The sequence below is a fragment of the Pleurodeles waltl genome, chromosome 2_2 (genome assembly GCF_031143425.1).
Source record: "Pleurodeles waltl isolate 20211129_DDA chromosome 2_2, aPleWal1.hap1.20221129, whole genome shotgun sequence".
Taxonomy (NCBI): Eukaryota; Metazoa; Chordata; class Amphibia; order Caudata; family Salamandridae; genus Pleurodeles; species Pleurodeles waltl.
Genome location: NC_090439.1, coordinates 528,238,903 through 528,259,944, shown reverse-complemented (window position 1 = coordinate 528,259,944; position 21,042 = coordinate 528,238,903). Strand labels below are relative to the sequence as shown.

Here is a 21,042-nt window from a genome sequence, read left to right as displayed (position 1 = left end):
TTTGGAAAACAAAAAGGATGATGGACAGAGTGCTGAAACGTTTCAAACACTCACCCCCCAGCCACAGATCTGGGTCCCAGGATGCTCGTTTCCTGGTCCAGGGAGGACCGGGCCTGGTAGTTCGGGCTGGACTGTTTCCATGGGGAGCAGGATCAAGAATGATTTGCATATGACTGGTTCCAAACGGGGAAGGCATGGTGAGCAAAAGAACAATGGGTTTAACACAGATCTGTGACTGGGGGAAGAGTGTTTGAAAGGTTCAAGGACTCCGTCCGTCATACTTTTGTGTTGTTGAACATCCCTACCCTAGAGCCTATGTTCAGGCACAATAAGTCTTCAGGTCACAGACAACGCAAAACACCAACCCTAGGTTTTTGTCCCCAAAAAATGATTACTCATAAACTTCAGGAACACCTTGAGGGAGCTGTATCACAGAACACTTGGTCACGAAAATCAGATCACTGAAGACAGGTGCTATGAGAAACGCAAAGCCTGCAGTTATTGATTCAGTACTCTGAAGTCATATACTAAGGGGTGGGGGACATCATGTTGGTTTGTCTTGAGAGGTTTTGTATTTGTACCTCTAAAAGAGGCTGATGCTAACAATCATATCTACCATTATCACAAGGGCTGTGGTACGAATTCAGTAGATTAATGAAATCGGCAAGGTTTGAGTGAATGCAGAACCCCGCCCCCACCTTCCCTCCCTCCCCCATCCCCCACAAAAGAAAATGGATTTAAGTGCAGAAGGCAAACAGGTTAAGCAACTGACAGCTAGGCATGGCTTCTATTACACAGAAACAAGGGATGCCAATAAGCACTTCAAATAGACATAGCTTAGGAATGGACAGCGATGCCCCTGAACACAAACTTGACATTTTACCACTCAGTTCGATCTGGTATGCCCAGGGCACGCAGGTAGACTGGAGGACTGGAAAATGGTTACACCAGTAAGTACCTGGGGGAGGGGCTCCATATAGGTAAGTCTATGATCAAGCAATAATATCAGAGCGGAAACTAACCTCCTACGCGATTTACGATTCTCTTTAAAAGGATTTATTCTTGGAAACAGCCACTGTTAGAATGAGGGTTTGAGCCACTGTTTTGTGGTACTATCTAAAATTTTGAGGATGCAAAATGAAGAGTTTGTAAGTCTTCACACATTCTCCTTGTGTCCCAATGGGGAATACAGACCCACAAAGTAATTAAAGTAGGCTGTTTGGTTTGTAGATCACAGGGATGTGTCTTTTGGACAACACACATTATTCTCATCTTTACTTCAAGAAATAAATAATTTCTTCAATGGTTATTCGGTTAGAGACACTAATAATGACTGTGATCCATTTTAAAATGGAGGAACGAAGAGTTATCCCCAAAGTCTATAAACATACCATTTCCACACAACCAAAATGTCGAACAAAAGGGATTACACATCTCTGGGCTGTACTAAAAAAAGGTAAGGTATTTGTCAGAGCATAGAAGTTCTAGGCAGAACAATGCTTAGTTTATCACGGCTAACCTTAGGAATAATCTAACCGTAATTCACATCGAATGCCTTCTCGGTTAGAGCTTAATACCAAAAAACAGAAGAAATGCCACTTAAACAGCGAATTACATATCTTGAGCAACTCTTTCATATTTCCATTAAGGATTAATAGGCAGATTGAGCTAAAACTGAAAAAAGGCCAGTGGGATTACCTGTGTAACTGATGTTCTTTGAACAGTGGATGATACAGAGTTTCCTGGAGGAATGGATGAGTGGGAGGATACTTTGGTCAGTAAATTATTCCCCACATTCTTTGAAAGAAGAGAAAAACATAATCAATGTTATTTCATAAAACCACATCTAATGTTCTACCGCCATCTGATCCTCTAGAAGTCAAATTTTCATTTGCATCTTTAGAACCACCTGAGCATCAATCCTGACTAAGGAACAGATCACATGTGCATCAATTATTAAAAATAAACAGTTAAGAAAAATGTGTTTCATCATGACCAAATGGGGATACAAGATTACTGCTTAATGTTGCAATGATTTGAGTGTCTATGCTATGCTTCTTGGATATTTGTTATACGTGTTGCACATTTTCTATTTTACCAGGACTACTTCTCCCTTACAGTAGCCACCTGTGACTAGTCAAAGAATACTGATAGTTTCTGTGCTTCTATAGCCCGTAGTACTACTTAAGAGTGGGGATGGACCTACATTTTTTAGGTCAGATTTCATCAAAAGTTATGATATTTTGCTTACATAGCCAATCCGCATAGAAAATTATCTGGCAGCTCACCTAGCATGCTCACTGACGTCACCATGCTAAAGATCATCTTCAATCATGCTCTTTTTCACAGCAGACGTACAGCTATCACAACCCTTCCCACAAACTGCCCAAACACAGCAGAATTCTGGTAGTAAGTGTGTCATCTAGTGTGCACACATTGATCAAATTTGCAACCAGCTTTTAGACTAATGGTTTAGACGTTGGTTCAGAAGACTGATGCTACAGTGACTATATACCTTTCCCCCCCCTCCATATTTTGTCTGTTACTGAGACACACAATAGTGGATGTCAACAAAGTGTAGAATCACATGTGAGATGATACACCGGTAAGCCAGAGGAACCATATTCTTCTAACAGACTGGCAAAGATGTGTACACGCATTTTTGTTAACAGAATTTCACTACATAATTCTTTCTAAAAGCAAATTACATATTCAGATAATTACACATGGAGAAAACTGCTAGAAATTATCTACAGACTGTCTTTGAAGCAAGAAAGACAATTCAGCATGGATCTACATCTTAGTTCCAGTGAGGACTTTAGCCACTGAAGAGTTTCTTATGAGCAGTCACTAAGAAATCATTGTTTTGGAATAGTCAGCTGCTATTGCTTCTAAAACTCAATGTGGAAAAACAACTTTAAAAATAATACTTTCACTACAGACTATGGATACAGTTAACAAGGAAAAGAGACAGGAACAGAGCATGGCGTGCTGAAAGTAAAAGATGAGAATTGCGCACCCAAATATTTACAAAAAGGAAATTAAAAAGAACCTCTCAAAACCGATGCAGTGTTTTTCATTTGTTTTTTTTTTTTTTTAAATTGGAAATTAATACATTTAGAAGGCAGCAAGCACGCTCAATCTCTTCTGAAGATTGAATTCATCCAAAGGTGATCTTTGTGCAACTGGGTATCGGGAACGCATTTTTCCACAATTATTGTATAGTACATTATCTTACTTTAGAGGGTTCTGCAGTTCCTACCACTCGTGGATTTGGGTTACTCTGAACCTGGGCTTGAGCTCGGGCTAGAGCCTGTTGAGACACCAGCATTAGTTGGCCATTGTTGCTTCTAATGAGGACTGTTCCTGTTTCAAGAGGAGGAAAAAAGAAAAAAAGAAAAGACATGAGTGCACGCAGAGTCTGGTGATAGCATTTACTTCTCAACACCATTTATTGTGAAATAAACCTAAACCGAGACTAACATGTTTAGAGAATGGTGTGAATTTTGCCTGTCTAGTAGCTACAAGTATTTCTGAAATTTGAACTGGAGTGTGCCTTGTTAATTCTATTTGTTAACTGAGAAACAGCAGAAGTTGTCTTTCAATACTTATTTGCATCACTTCGAAATCAACGTGTGTTCAACAGAAATGAAAAAGGATGCATGGGTTTAAAAGAACCATGAAGAGTCCTTTAATGAAACATTTCCAAATGGGACACTAAATATGGCTTAATTCTACACCCTTAAGTGTTAACTGCTAAATGCCTGTAGTTAAAATGCTAAACCTTTAACTGTAACCAATATACCCTTAACCTCTAACTCCATATTGCTAACCATTTATCCTAATCTTTTAATCCTAACCCCATATGATCAACCCTATACCCCAACAAGATCCAAATCCATCATTGTGTATCCCATTATCCTATACTCTCCACGTCAACCCCTAAACCATATATTATAATCCCTTACCTGCAAACCCATAACACTAACGTAATCCTAGATCCTTAACCTTTGATGTCTACTATCTGAAATTGACTGCGTAACACCTTATGCATAAAACCCTTAAAATGATACCCCAATCCATTAACTCCGCTCAAAAAAAGGGTACCCTTAACCTAAACTAACTGTATACCCCCAAAACTTGTAATCGCACTTTAACCCTTTACACTTTTTTCAATACATTTTGTGAATGAACACACCAGGAAACCTCCTTTTTTTAAGTATTAATTTTAAGAACTTATAATTGAGAAGTTATTTTGCTTTAAAGGTTTTGAGGTAATACCAACAAGATATGGTGTGCAGAGCTTAAATATATTTTAGAGCAGGTTAGTCAGAACAATAGTAAAGTACACCTGCACGTAAATGTCCAAGGGTTGGGGAGTAATGAGGATGGACATCCTTAACTCTCCCATAAGACACATGCGGCCACTAGCTTAATTTATATTGTTGGGAGCGTGTCAATGTAATTGTGGAGATCCATTCTTAAATATGCTCAATTTCATTTTTTCCGTCCCCTAAAGCCAGCCTTCAGTCTATTTTGCACACATTTACTCCAGAAAAAATGCCATGCACCTTACTACATATATAAGTACCCAATATTTGAATTTGGGTGTGGTATGGTTGTTAATATATGCTATAATAAACACTGAAAATAATTGACTTGTTGGGATAATGTGTACATCAAAACCACATTTTAAAAGTGCTAAATCTTGCATGCATGCTTTTGCAACCAACCCTTTACACAGCTGTGTTGTCAGTCACAAGGCAAGCTTCTTTGTTGTAAATAATCTGAAGAGGGGTATACAACTATAGCATTGGTGACTCATAGGGTGGGAATGATCATGTGATAAGTGCTCACCACCCAGATTAGGGGTCCAAAGTAGAGTAGAGTTATCTCTAGATAGTAAAGGGCCTCGACTAGAAGCAAGGGCAATTATCTACACAATATAGATAGCTCTACCCCATCAGTTAAAAAAAAAAAAAACATCATCAGAACCTTCAAGGCGCAGTGTTGTTGGACACTGACTCCTGCCCTTGCACAGCTCCACAAAATTCTCAAACTGTTTCTCTCTCGGCCATACACAGCTGCTCTTACTCAACTACTGCTGAAACTACAGACAAGGATGCTGGCAAATATGGTTGCCGCTCAAACTGAGCCTCATTAACATAGTTATGTGGGTAGATATAGAGAATCCCGTTCCTTCTAACATCTAGTGGGATTAAGCCATCTGCATTGTTTCCTAGGACACTGGATCTACGTACATGGGCTGCTTGTATGGAACAACAACTTTAACAGCACATGCCAATGTACATGGCTTCCACAGAATGTACCAATTAATGTTTGCAAAGTATGTATTCAGACAGGCTTAAGAGACTCCTTTCAGACTAATACTGTATACCATCAACAAACACTGAGGTGGCTTGCACTGTGCAGGCTACACCTCTGATCCTCGGTTAAACACTTAAAGGCTAGCAAGCATTAGTACATTTATTTGGTGGATGGGCTCTTCGTACTGCCCCGAATGGATATTAAAAACATGGCTACTGGGGAGTGAGGATCAAGAAATGCTCTATTTCTTGGATCTAAAGAAATTTCCCAACGAGTAATGTGCATTTTTAATTGTTTTAAAAAAAAAAAAAAATTAAAAAGGAAGTAGAAGGAATATTTTCTCCGGTTACCAACAATTATAATAAAACACGCAGGTAGAATCAAACTACCTAAAGAAGTGTAGTTTACAATCATAATGCAAATCTCATTGAACCATGAACCAAGTGTAATACAGCAATTATATCTCAAATCGTGCAAGGATTCTAAACTGTAAGAATGGATTATAATTTAAAAAAAAAAAACTTGTATGCAAGAATTTATGCATAGATCAATACTTACAAAAGGATGAGTTAGAAAATAGGCATCTGTAGAGAAAGAAATAGGCATGGGGAGGGGTGGATGGGTCAGCTCAATTAAACCACACCAGGGAAAGGTTATCACAAAGTGGGGCTGTGTAGAAATCACTAAAACAAGCAATCAATGAAAAGTAGTGTGTAATAGAAAAGAGGTGAAGAACACTAGGGCCTCATCCAGATCACAAAAGTATTTATGCATGGAAAGTATAGAAGCTATAAACTAATTAGAGAGGCAAACAGTCAGAACAGGGTGGAGGAAGTGCTTGCTTTCAGAGCATTGGTCTCAGGTTCCTGATATGAAGAGCCAATTGCTGGTCCTAACTGTCTGCATCGAAGCAATTGCCAGCTTAGTCTTTTTTTATGTACAGATGTGTGTCATTACAGCAGATTTTGCTAGTGCTTTCTTGCTGTTCATCCTTTAATGACCTGTCCCAGCTGAGTAATGCATTTCCTAGGGCTGGACACCTCCCTGGTGTTGTGGCAGCCTGTTGGATTTCAATTCCCAGGTAGCAGAGAGCTTAGAATGAAAGATTGTGGACAGCAAGTTGACTGAAGATTCTTGACAGTGATTAGAGACTACATATGAGGTTATGAATTTGAGGGTTATTCGGAGAGAGATGATGTTTATGAGCAGCCTTTTTCTTACAGATTGATGTTCAGGGTAGCAATCTGTATACAAGGTGATGCTTCCTATTAGTGAGCAGTTCTACAAAATGTCTCAAGCAGGGGGCACAAAGACACCAGTGCTGCAGAAGTGGTCAGCCAATATTGTCCTGCAATATCTCAATCTCCGGCAATCCATTGGAGAAGCACCCCAAGAGAGATAAGTGCAGTGCAAGGGGAGTAACTGATTAAGAAATTGATCTCTTAGAAAAATTTGGAAGGCTTCCCTGAAAGCACATTTCAACAGCACACACACTATTTCCAACCTAGGAAAGTGTTCCTGTTATACACAGTGATCTTTCAATTCTCAATGCTAAGCCCATTAAAAGCCTAAAGTCTGACCAGCCTGCTGCTACCTTGCATGAAAAATTCTACTTTAATGCAGAGGACAAGAACGGGTGGTTCTATAAACCGAATCCTGCCATTTTGAAGGCAAAAAAAAGTTTGAACCTTTGGGCAAGACAGAGGGGATCTCCCGGCCAGAGGTAAAGTATTAATGTTAATCCCATGTTAGACCAAGAATACCTCAGGCAAAAGAGGTCTTCAAAGTGAACCCCATTCTACAGGATCCCAATTTACATCCAGGGGTTCTTGTGGAAGCTACTGAACAGGGATGTTCGCAACAAGCTGAGGATGGAAAGCCCTATCTATCTATCTATCAGTCATTATCAGTATCAGTCATTCCCAAGATACAACGCAGGACGACCACTTTTATTGGGGAATACACCAAGGAAGAAGGTCCTGATGTAAGTGTCAGAACAAGATATTAGTGAGACTTTGACAAAAGCTATTTTACATATGGCTTTGGTGGTCAAAGGACCACGGTTTAAGGTCCTTGACAAGGCCCAATTGTCGTGTTGTTTCTCACTAATGTTTTGAGGTGCCTGGCTAGGAAAGGGGACTCTCAGACAATTCTAGAGTTCCCTAAAGAGCTACAAAGACTCTTTCTCTACAAGAAGGCTTAGAAAGGTGAGTGGATGAGGTATAGCCATTGCAAGGGAAACAAGATATGGACATTCTTGAGCTGCTAGAGTGATACAAGTACAGAATATGATGTGCTATGCGATCCGAAGATGTTGAATTACATTTTGCAAAGACGAATGTTTTGCTCCATAACAGACCCCATGGGACTTTTTTCCATATTCACTTTTGCGTAACAGGATTTAGGCACCAAAGGAAATTAACAGTTCACAGTATGAAGGGAAAAAATATTCCACACAAGACAATTCTTACAAAATTCTTTGCTCCTGGCAACAGGTTGTTGGCCATCAAAACTAACCTTTCACCCTTGGTTTTGTTTTTTCCTATTAACTGCCCTAGTTTTCATTCTTACATCTGGCACACACACACACACACCAGTATTATAAACCTGACACCCACATGCAAATTATCAGCCTGAGGCAATTCAAGTACAAATTATAGTGTATTGCTATCTCGGTTAAATTCAATGTAATGTATTATGGAGTCTCAATTAAAACCTAAAAAAATACACTTGCTGTAAAGTAAAACAGAAGGCTATAGTATGAAAATGAAAAACTGTGTCAAAGTTGATTAAGGTGATGCTAATAATAGCGCTGGTGTTGTAATACCTTTAAGTTTACAAAAATGGCTGCAACTTAATTTTTGAATAAGTGGGAAATTAAGATAATGTTGAATGCGACCTGCTGTGGTGTCAGGCTTATTAGGGGTGATCGTAGAGCACTCCGTCCCTCTTCTAATGTCTTTAGGGGGATTTTAACCACACCCATGTTACGTCAGTCACTTTCATTGGTTCGTGGACTTGCCTTTTAAAATCTGCTTGATTTCATTAGTGAAAGGCATGCACACGTCATGCTTTTTCTGATGTTTAGCTCTCCTGGAGAGCACCGGTAAACTACTGGAAACATACGAGGCTCCATGTTTTCCACATAATTTCTGGACTACTTTTTCTCTTTATTTCGCAGCGCGATGGCACTTGTTTTTTCCCTTCATTTAATGTGGCAGGAAAAGTCTGGTTACGAGTTTACAACGCTAATAGGTCTAACTTGACGAAACGCTAGACCTGTTGCATTGCAAATGCTGTTTTTAGTTTGCTATTACAAGAATGTTAAAATAAGTTTTAAGTTTGGGCTGTATCATGTTATGATCATGAGTGAATATGTTAAACATACAAATGACAATGTTTGTGTTGAGTGAGTGACTAGGGTGCAGAGATGAAACCAATTGCACAGTGTAGTCACAACCAAAGTTATTTTTTGGTATAACCACCTCTTTGCCACATCACTATATTGAATGATTTAATAGGAAACCTCATGTTAAAGTATTATGAGCATAATTCTTGAATTGCATTGTGAAGCACATTGTAGTATAATAACTGATTAAGAACACTAAAGTGTTTGTGCAACACAAAGCTGCAGCAACACAGCATAACCAATACCAAGAGCCAATCACATAACTACTGCTCTGCAACCAATTCTTTGCACTGGGCATTTAAGCCAACACTGGTGCTTCTCTGTACATTTCAGACAAACGTCTCTCTAAGCTCATTCAAAGGGAAATAATATTAAAAACAATAAATAAATAAAGACGACTCCATGCCTGATAACGACCTTGGCGGAGGGGATTACTCTGTCACAAACATGACGCATATCCTGCCTGCCATTTTACAAGATCCATAGGATATAATGGATATTGTAATATGGCGGGCAGGCTATCCACACTTGTGACAGAGTAATCCCCTCCGCCAAGGTCTTGAGGAGGCCCTACGTCTCTCAACTGCTGTGAAAGCTTTTTCTTTGCACAAGATAGCATGTCTATTTTGTGAAATTGACTTTTCTTATGACTGTTATAAAGCTTTAAGACAAACTTGTAAAGACCCACATAAAAAATAAATAAAAAATAAAGTAATGAATTGTCAGAATGGTATAACTGAAGATCATATAATGATGCTAACAGCTTAAATGAAGAGTGTTAGAAACTAGGTCTCTAGTTGGCAGAGGTATGCACCCTGTCCAAGTAGGGACCACAATCTTAGTCAGGGTACCACAACACAACCTTTAATTGATAATCTGAGTTGTTTCAATCTCAAGCAAATAGTAAACACTGCCACACACTCAGCAGGTCACATCTTGGATGGCATTTTTTCTAGTATCTGGAACCTGCAGTTGGAAACTGTGCTCCCGCTGACATGGTTAGGCCATAAAGCTGCTATAGTCACTCTAAACTACCCCCTCACCCTGATCTTACGTGCCTTGGGAAACAACCACACAGGTCATAAAATCCCGAGTCTGGAATAAAATTAATAAAACCACGCTCATTGCTATCTCCCATGCTGATGACTAATTTAGCTACACTCAACTATTCTAATTGGATTCATTCAGTGGTTACGAAGCTAGTCCCCCTCCCCCCCCCCCCCCCGAGATTTTTTTTTTTTTTTTTAAATACACTTAAAAGCTACAGAATCAACCCACAACCCCTTGGCTCTCCTCTAAACTAAGGCAAAAAGAACAACTGATGGACAGAATGCTGAACAATGTCTAACACTAACCCCCAGTACAGAGATCTGGGCCTAAAGCCATCGTTGCTACCCATGCCGTTCCAGTTTGGACCAGCCATATGCAAATCAGTCTTGACCATGTTCCCCATGGGAACAGTCCAACCCGAACTGCGAAGCCAGGTCCTTCCTGGACTGGAAACAAGCATCCTAGGACCGGTTTCAGGGTATCACCCTTCATCAGCCAGGCTAGCTTGATTCCAGTTGCAGGGGAGCACAGGACCCACGACTGGGCAATCCATTCCCACTTGAGGCAACAAATGCAAAAAGAACAAGTGATGGGCGGAACGCTGAACAATGTCAAACATTCACCTCCAGTACAGGGATCTGTGCCTAAATCCATCGTTTTTTTGCTACCCATGCCATTCCTGGTTGGACCCAGCCATATGCAAGTCAGTCTTGACCCTGTTCCCCATGGGAACAGTCCAGCCCGAACAGCCAAGCCAGGTCCTCCTTGGACTGGAATCAAGCATCCTAGGACGAGTTTCAGGGTATCACCCTTCACCAGCCATGCTAGCTTGATTCCAGTGGCATACTAAACTAAGATCTCTAAAACATAAATACAGAAGACAGGAGAAAATGAAAATTACAGCCTAGATGAAGGATACAAATATAAGCAACTCATCCAAGAAAATAACAACAAGATTATCTCAGAGAAAAACTATTTTACACAGAGAGAAAGGGAAAGAAAAAATAAAAACTTTAGCAAACAATTATACGAAATAACTATTTAATACATTTACAACTATTTCCAGTGCCAACATCACCAAGACCATGACTCCAAGTCAATCCTTATGCGATGAACTGGTGAAATTATTCCAAACTAAAGTAGAGGAAGTGTACTATGAATTCAACTCCAGCCGAATATAATTCCTGCTGGGTTCAAAACTGAAACTTTAGGAACAAGGAAGAGTCAGTTCAGGGAAATTTCTCTTCTGAAGTGTCTAAACTAATTAAAATAACCAAGTCTGCGGCTGCTTCCGATCCCTGACACCTGAAAATTCTCCATGAGGTAGCAGCCACGACAGCAGTCCCCCTTACCAACTTACTGACTTATGCTCACAGGACACTTTCCCGATGTTTGGAAAATAGTATCCACTCTTACATTGATTTAAAAAAATAAAAAAATAAAATAAAAAAAAAAGGACCCTCTCTTAACCCCAATGAATCAAAAAGCAACCACCCTATCTCAAGCCTGCAAAGCTGGCAAAAATCTTTGAAATATATCTTAACTCTACATGAATGGTCTTCTTAGATAAAAATGAAGTACTGGACGGTGGACAATATGGTTTCAGGAGGAACCACAGTAGTAAGTCAGCTTTAATCATCACCACTGAGGAGATCAGGTCAATCGTGGACACCCAAGGGAAGGCTGCAGTAATTCTGTTGAACCTATAAGCAGCCTAAGACAGTGATTCACACTGTGCTGGTAGATCACTTAGACATCATGGGTATTAGTGGGTCGGCACTCGATCTGCTAAACACCTTTCTCTCTGGTAGAGAACAGTCAGTCTACCTTGGCGAGTATACATCAAAACCCTTCTCGCTACCCTGTGGTGTCCCACGGGGGGGGGGGTCCTCTCTGAGTCTCATCCTCTTTAATATTTATGTTGCCGCCCCAACACAACTCCCCCCCCACCCACAGGTTATTGCCACACCACTTGCTTTTTCCTACAAGGAACTCCAAGAAACATTATCCATTTGAGCTTCAGAAACTGGTAATCATTGTCCTGGTGCTGACCAGATATATTATTGTAATGCCCTATATATGGGCAACCATTAACGATTTATGAATAAACTGCAAATTCTTCAGAATGCAGCAGCTCGCCTCCTAATGAGAATTCCACAATTTAAAAGTCTTGTGTGCACTGGTTAAGCAACCCATTATGAAACGAGTTGCTTTCAAGGCACTATGCACAAATCTCTTCATGACACAGTCCCCAAGTACATCAAGAGGAAATTCATATAGTAAATACCTAGGAGAGCTCTCCAATCTGCCACCTCGAGAACAGTGGCAAAGCCTAAATAAATAAAAAAAGTCATGGAGTGGCAGAAGTTCTCTTTCTACTACCAGTTAACTTTGGAACAAAATGCCTGTGCATCTCAAAATTCAATCCAAGTTCACCCGTTTTAGAAAATAACTTAAAATCTGGATTTTTTCCATCTATGCTACCCTACAAGTTTCTTAATCGGTTACTTCCAGCACATACCAGAGCCAAGACACCTCTGGGTATTTGCCCACTCTATAAACAATATCAAATTCCATGAGATTGTGATAGCAAATTTTGGAATTCAATCGAAGAATATTGGGGAGCCAGTGTTGGAATTACAAGAGTAATTAAGCATTTGTATTTGCAGTACCAATAGGATGTGTAATAACGCTAAAGGACTGTTTTTCAAAAAGGATATAAAACTGAGTACAGTTTGCTGATTAGCCGCATCACTTGTTTTCCTAAATAGGACTTACCTAAATAACCATCCTAACGAATGTAAACGCACTGAAACCGTACAGGTAATATCCAAATTCGAATGCAACTACGAGCAACAAAGAAGCACTGTAGAGTTGTCAGATACTGCACTTTTCCCACCACTTTCTAGATAAGACAGATCAAACAGTATAAAAAAAAAAAAAGGAATAACCAGAAACCCTGGATTTCAATTAAAGACTTTCAACACCACTACACTGGAAGAAGGCCCTTGGTAACAACTTTAAATTGAGTCGGATATTTACAATGCATAGCACAGAAAAGCTCTTAAAACTGTGATATGCTGAGAAACTCAGGTGAGAGGTAACCAAAGATAAGTGCACGATGCATTAATCAATGTTCTGCCTAATAGGGAATGCTACAGGGGGAATACAAGAACTCCAAATCTATCTCTATGGATCAGCTACATGCGCAATTAAGCAAACGTTATAATGCGGTATACGAATAACAGATGTGACACGAAAGGACAAAACTTAAGCGCTGGACTCACCTGGTGGGATCTGGAAGTTGGCTGGCAGCTGGAACGTAGGCGGAACTTTGGTCGACAAGGTCTGCGGGGCAGGCATCCTGGGGGAGTTAGTGACCTTGGGCTGCTGAGCGCCGCCGGCCATGGTTGTCATCCTAGTGGCCAGAGCTGCCCCTGGTTGGGGGGCGGGGACTGCTGCAGCCAGGGCGCTTATGAGGGGCCCCGGCGGACCTGACAGAGAGAGCGAGGCAGTGCACACAGGAAAGCCAGGAACGCCTTGGGGTGCGGCTGCTGGTGCCCCGGGGGTCTGAGGCTCAGAGTGGGGGCGGGCAGGAACGGCGGCGCTCATGCTGGGGGCATGGTGCGGTACACGAGGCACCCGCGAGGCTTCCAGCTCTAGCCCTGAACGCACATGGCCACCCACAGGCGCGCGCCGAGCTCAGCACAGCCGTAGCGTTAGGCGCACAACAAACGAAAGCTTGGCGCCGTGCCTCACCGAGTCGCTCATCACCGGTAGTCTCCCCACCGGGAAGACACCAAGCTACCAGAGCCACTTCCGCAAGCACAGGTCAGCGGCGTGCCGGTGGATCTGCATCAGCCATGTTTATATAGCCATGTGGCCTTCGCGCACGCGCCCAGGCGCGAGGTCGGCACATGTCTGGGTGCTTAGCGTTTTGATTGGATGCGAGGGATCCTCACGCCTCGGAAGGAGGAGTATGGTGAGACCATGACGTCAAAGAGACGGAAGGTAGGAGCTTTTCACGCTGAGTGAAAGTTTTAGTGACGGATGCTTGAGCAGCAAAAGGATACTGAGCTCCAATGGTTAATTCACGGAGCAACCGTTCTTACTCCTCATTTGAGTTGGGCGCTGGTCCTTTGTACCAATGACGCCGCCCTTGCGGCTGTCCATAGAAAGTTTGTCTACCATCGCATCTGTTTTGTTTCTTGACTGCAATATTCTTAAGAGCAAACTGATATTTTTTACTACCGTTCTCTATACAAAAGACGTAATCTACGCCCCCGCTGGAAAACGCTTGTTCTGTTTACGTGATGTATCGAGAAACAATTTTGTACGGACTCATACTCATGTCCGATAAGGCGCTTCAGGCAGAGTAACACGCAATTAACTATTGTAAGCAGGTCTCTCTTGGTCTCAGATTCGGCAGAATTTAAAAAACGGACATTGAAGGGGATGCCTATCAGGCCCTATATTCTTGTCCTTAACTTTAATAGCAAAAACATTGATAGATAAGGGTCGATGTTAAATTAAATGAGTTCGATCTCGCAAAAAAGCATTGTAGTGGTGTTATGTTTTCATTTGGACTTCCACTTATGTATTCCCCCCTTCTGTTCCCGCCCACCCAGGAGATGTTCCATTTCCCTCACAACTTTACTACTCCCCTGCCACTTTGAGGAAGAAGGTTCTCTACAGAGCCGGCCTCTGCCCTGATGGCGCCTTGGGAAATACATTTGATGCCCTCGCTGCTGCTTGTTAATAAAAATGAGGCAGTAAGAGGGTCACTTTGTGTTCGCTGGTCAGCTCCAGACACCACCAAAGCAGTCAACATCTTGGCAACTCCACTATCTTATCCGAATCACTCACATGTCGGGTCTTTCATACTGGTGCCTAGCTGTTTGCTGGGGTGGTATTGTTGTGTGACAGCTCGGGGTAAGAAGGAAAACAAGGAGAAAGGCTGAAGGGGCGTGACAAACGATTGAAATCAATTCAAACTGAATCACTGGAATCAAGTGAGGTGGACACTGCTGTTTGCATGATCTTAAAACAGACAGCTTTGAGCGACTCTCTGAATATTGGTACCCTGGGCCTAAGCCCAGGTCGCCAATGCCAAAAACCGACCCTACTTGAATATAACAGTTAGCTATGTGATGGAATTGTAGTAAGGTACATGTTTCCACTTAGTTGTTTGACACTCTGGGAGCGTGTCTACCTGCATGTACAAGGCACCACCCCTCAGATATCTTCACTTCAATTTGTTGTTCTTGTGTCAGCGTGTACAATATTCACTTATTTTCTGTCAGCACACCCACTGTGAGTGTGGTGCTTGTCCAGGCCTCACCTCTTCCAGGCAGCTACATGCCATCTCACTGTTCACAGCAATCTGGCTGTACCACCAGCATCTTAGTGTGTTTGACGTGCTCCTGCATGCTTGGATTCTTACTGTTAGTTCAGCAGTCCGCGCTAGCATCAGGATGGTTAATTTAGTGGAATGCCTTTAACAAGGATCCACCTGTTTCCTTATGCCATGGCACTGGCCTTGCCCTCTTTTATGCTTAAGCCACCCTCATACTGATACAATCTGCTCTCACCACATCAGGTGAAATGCTGAATCCTACTCTAGCAACACCTGCTGACTGTCTAACAACACTGCAAAGACCACCTTTAAACTTCAAAGATCACTTTCTGAAATTCAATTTCCATCAGGGTCCCTCATAAAGATAATTCCGGGGCCCATTCTCAAAGGGGAAAAACCAGAGGGGACACCATAAGCCAAAGGTATGCGTATAAAATTCATCAGGGACACTGTGTTTGAATACTCGTTCAACTCCAATGTTCCCTGTGGGCTGAAAGTCTTTATCCACTCTCTAGTAAAATTGTTGTGTGGCCATAGGGATGGGCTGGTCACCAGCGTTCGGCTAACGTGATCTATCGATGCCCACTAGACAGGTGGGACAGCAAGAATACCACTGGCTTGGTTTTTTCATATTAGGAACACATGGCATTTGTAGGCTATGCCACACAACAAGCTTACGGTCCTGGTTTAAAGGATCACGCTGGGTGGCCTATGTTCACATTGCATTTAAAGATTTAGTTTTGGATTCTACACCAAAGTCTTCTCTACTGATTCTGTGCCCTGAGGAGAACCCTAGAATTGTTGCAGGGTTCGAAATGCATCGACTCCAATTACCAAAGAGTGGATAAATAACAACTTTATGCGCCTACAGGGAACACTGGATTAAAAAAAAAAAAAAAAAATCAACCAGTGTCCCTGATGAATTCCGAACGCATATCTTTGGCTTGTGGTGTGTCCCCTGTTTTTTCCCATTGAGAAGGGGCCACAAAATTAACTTTATGATGGGCCCTGATGGGAATTGAATTTTAGAACCTTCACAAAGTGTGTATTTTTTGTTGTTGCAGGGACTTTTGATGCAGTTATTATTACAGATTCTTTTTTGTTTGTTCACATCGTTGTAGGTTGATAATTTTGTTTTTTATTGCTTGTTGTTCAATGTTGAATCATTGTGGTTTCTTCTGCATCCAGCAATTATCTGAATGTAATCCTTGTTTAAGTATGCAGCATAATTTATGTCGATCACTGTGATTTGGTCATGTGATCTTGGATTAAGATAAGTATTTGTTAATGAGTTTGGTCAGTGTTGGCACTTTTTTGTTGTTTTGATTTTGGTAACTCAGCCTTGCTGATTTTGAAATGAACCTGAGAGAGCGTAGTTTAAATATTACATATATTAGATGTGAAATGCTTAACAATACTGCACATAGAAAAAAGATAATGATTAGTTATTTGCTTAAACGCGCAATTTGAATTATGACTATGATAGACTGAACTAATGACAATAATGAGTAAACTTGATTGTGATATGATTAATCAAGCTTATATTAGCATTTACGATATTGCAATGAAAATCTTATAGGCCTTAAATTAGCGTGAGTCGAAGACTTAGCCGTGTAACTCTCATATTAAAGCATATTTTTCTGTTTTCCAGTGTGCTGATTTGTAAAAGGCCATGACCCAGCATGTTTTCTTTTCCTTAGTTTTATGTTGCAAGTTATGCCTTATTCCCATCCGCATGCTAGCTGCCTTAGTATAAGTTTTATACGTATTGCAACAATTGTAAAAGTATTCAAGGACGATTCGACCATGGAAAAGAGAACTTTTGACCTGAAGAACGTGCCAAAGGATGAAGTAACCCCGGATGTACCACCTATGAAGACGTCAATTATGAAGACCAATCAAAGTGTTATGAATTATCGTGGGGTGACAATTTGGATTACCTAATGTATAATTTGATAGGCTGTATAATTTGATAGGCTAAAGATAGTGGGGTATAGCGATTATCCAATAGAATTTTGGGGGAAGGTATTGCGAAAAAGGGATAAAAACTCATGACACAGAAGGCTTGGGGAAATTAGGTAGGGAATGATATTGATTGCATCCAGAAACTCTGTCACTGTGTTTGGTGATTTGAGACTTAAATAATATCCTCATCCATAGACTGCCCTCTACACTTTTCCTCCTTATGAGGGAAGTGTCCCCTGTCTCCTTAGACGAAGTAGACTGTCGGCGATCTAACTGATGTCCTGAAGACGAAGACTGATCCTGTATGCTGACTTATTCCGAGGAGAGTAATTATGACAATTGCTATCGTAATTTGTCTATTTGCTTTTCCTTTCTAGGTACCAACTGCTGTATTTTTGGATAGAGACCTTAGTTAGATGTTTTCTAAATTGGTGTTCTAAATAGGTGTTCTAAATTATTTTGCATAAAGTCCAACATGCTGATGCTAATCAGTGGTTAGGCTAGGTGATCACTTTGACTGACGCAAATAGACGTGACTGACATTGTGCTATGCTGAACTGAGACTTACATGATATTCTTTGTATTCTGATCTATGTTTACATTATGCTATGCCCTTACGTTTGTGATCTTTGCATTATTGAAGTCTTATCACAGTTGCCATATCGTGACTATGCTCTTTTGCTTCTTGGTTTTGAGATTGACACTTCTACTAGTAGATTGTAATCAATAGGGAATAAAAATTCACAAAATTCTAACAAAGGTGTGGTTATTCATGGCTGAAAGGTCATGGTTGCGCCGACAGTTTAATTAATGTCATTATCCAAAGTAAAGTATATTGTGGTGGCAAATATTGATGACATCATTGATATATTGCTTGACATATTGATCAGTTATATCATCCTACGGTGTCTCACCACTGGGTCCAAAGATTCATTGGCCTAAAACGAGTCCTAATGTGTATAAAATCAACAAAAAGGAACGCGTTAACAAGCCCATCCCCTTTAATTTCTTCGTAACTTTCTAAAAGTGGCTTTTTCAAAATTGTACCAATAAATACAATTTTACCATCAAAGAGGATTTATTATTACAATTCCATAGGAACTGAGCATGACCTATCCACTCCTGAATAAGGAATCACAGGTCATTAAATGTAATAAGGAATCCTCAATTTTTTGATAAACAAGTTTATTATTTTTAAACAAAGAACAAGAAGCATATTCATCATGTCACATTTCCACCAACTTGTTACAAAACAGTTATCCTAAAATCTAGTGTTCCTCAAGGGGAGCACCTACACAATCCCAAGCCATGTAGCAATACATGTTACATACGATTACAAAACCATAGCATGCCCTCCGTTTATCCCACATTTTATTATATTTCTTTGGACATCCCCGCCCTTCATTGACTGGCCTCTATTGCATTGCACACCAGTCAACCTCTAAAGTAGGAGATTCAGTTTTCTTCCCATGAGATGCTATATCCCTCTTCGCCACCATGCACACTGCGCCTAATAACTGATGGTCTGTACACGTTCCACCAGCACCCGCAAGACCACCTAAGAGAAGCACTAGTGGGGAAAGATTCACCGTCCACTCCAGGACCATAGGCATTTTGTCAGTCACACCTCCAAAACGTTTGTATAACTGGACATGACCAAACCACATGAAAGAAGTCTGCTGGTTTGTGCGCACAGCAGTAGCAGCAAGGCAAGCTGGAGTGGAGTGAGGTAGGCACAATGCAAAGGAATATGTCTGTATTAGCCTGAGCTTGGAAGAGATAGTGATATCTAGGTGCATTAGGGGGTCCCTCCAATCATCATCCTCCATCAGACCTAGCCAGTCCTCCCGGGTAAGCCAAAGGTGGCACAGTGTGTGGGGCATTGATAGGAGTGTGATAAATCTGAGGAACTCCTCCTTTGCCAAGTGCATCCAGCATGACTTTAGCCTCAAGAGGACTAAACGTTGGGAAAGATGTGCCCGCTGCACATGTTCACCCAGTACGTGGCGCAACTACAAGTACTTGGGATGTCACTAACTCATACTGACTACTAAGTTCCTGGAAAGAATGCATAGGAGAGCCACCCCATGTGTTGCACAGCTAGGTAATGCCAATCGTATCACACTTGCTAAATCCCTCTAGCTATGCCACTTCTTGCAACCACCTATCTTGCCATTATAGAGTTTGATGGGTCAACTTCTTATACCATCTGGCATAACACAAGGCAGCTCTGCAAGCCAAAAGGACCATACGGCTCACTTCCGGCATGACCATCAGAATTGTCGCTCCCATACAGCATGTCCTGTATTCCGGGAAATCCCATCCTGAATAATCAACCCTATAAGCTGGATCAGACCAGCCTCCATTTAACTAATAGTTTAAGACCAGGATCTGAGTTGCTAGAAAGTATAGGTAGATTGGTCATACCAAGGCCTCCATCTTAAGGAGCAAGTTGACATTTAGTATTTACTAGATGTTGGACCTGGCCTTCTTTGCGGGGTCATCTCCAAACTTTTTGCCTTCCTCCACCTATTTTTTCTGACCAGTTTTTGTTGGCTTTAGGACTCTGGACACTTTACCACTGCTAACCAGTGCTAAAGTGCATATGCTCTGTGTAAATTGTATTGGTGATTGGTTTATCCCTGATTGCCATATCTGATTTACTAGTAAGTCCCTAATAAAGTGCTCTAGAGATGCCCAGGGCCTGTAAATCAAATGCTTCTAGTGGGCCTGCAGCATTGGTTGTGCCATCCACATGAGTACCCCTGCAAACATGGCTCAGACCTGCCACTGCAGTGTCTGTGTGTGCAATTTTCAACTGCCACTTGCCAGGCCCAAACCTTCCCTTTTTATACATGTAAGGCAACCCTAAGGTAGGCCCTAGATAGTCCCATGGGCAGGGGACAGTGTATGTTAAAGGTGGGACATGTACTGATGTGTTTTACATGTCCTAACAGAAAAATACTGCCAAATTCGTTTTTCATTGTTGCAAGGTCTGTCTCTTTTATAGGTTAACATGAGGGCTGCCTTTAAATAACTTAAGTGCTGTGTCCTTTTGGGAGCAGCTAAAGATATGAAGTTTTGGGGGTCTCTGAACTCACAATTTAAAAATACATCTTTTGGTAAAGTTGTTTCTTAAATTGTCTATTTGAAAATGCCACTTTTGGATAGTGGGCATGTTCTTGCTTATACCATTCTGACTATGCCTGCTTGTGTGTTCCCTGCCTCGGTGAGACTGACAGTTGGGCTGTTTGTGAATCTCCACTAGACAGTGACACTAGACATATGCAGGCGTAGCCTGCATATCCCGATGGGAAATTTGGGCTAGAGCGGGGGGAGGAGTGGTCACTTACACCTGAATAGGCTGTGCCTGCTTTCACACAATGCAGTCTCTAACCCCTCTGCTGTGTGTCTGGGACCAGGCCTGGAGAAGCCCAGATATTGTGAACAACAGGGACTTTCCTTTGAAGTTTGCCTACTTTAAAGGCAGAAAGGGGTATAAGTAGTGGACCCAACACCCCAGATTTTAACATTACTTCTGGTACCAAGAGGAACCTCTGCCCAGGAGAAAAGTAGGAGGAGGAGTAGTACTGCCCCTTTACCTGTGACTGGGTTGCCTGCAGTTGCTGTTTCTGCCTGAAAGAGAACAAAGACTGGACTTTGCAGTATATTCTTGCTTGTGAAGAATCTCAAGGGCTTGGACTGAGCTTGCCTTCTGTTTTGACGTCTCAGGGCCATCAAATACTTCCTCTGCCAGCCCATGGACTCTCTGCTGAGACTCCTGCCTGCCAAGTGGGGCCCTTGAAATGTGAAGGTGGTAGAACAAGGACTGAAATCCACACACAGGGAGCCGTCCGGGGAAAATTGTGACACACCACCTGCAACGCAGCTGTAAACAATGCCCCACCTGTCTCATGGCTGATTTTGACATATC

The 21,042-nt window shown here is 41.5% G+C and overlaps 1 protein-coding gene across 2 annotated transcripts in view; it reads right to left on the bottom strand.

The window, feature by feature from the left end:
* Positions 1-13,656, bottom strand: part of TAF4B (TATA-box binding protein associated factor 4b) — a 351,422-nt gene extending 337,766 nt beyond the window's left edge. Inside the window, exons 1-3 of one of the 2 annotated variants that reach the window (XM_069220053.1) lie at positions 13,075-13,656; positions 3,239-3,366; positions 1,699-1,797 (exon numbers count right to left, since the gene is read on the bottom strand). In XM_069220053.1, the coding sequence (XP_069076154.1) occupies positions 1,699-1,797; positions 3,239-3,366; positions 13,075-13,399 (552 nt within the window). In that variant the 5' untranslated portion in view covers positions 13,400-13,656. The remainder of the gene's footprint in view (positions 1-1,698; positions 1,798-3,238; positions 3,367-13,074) is intronic. The other variant, XM_069220052.1, reaches the window with a different exon arrangement.
* Between the last annotated feature and the right edge of the window lie 7,386 nt (positions 13,657-21,042).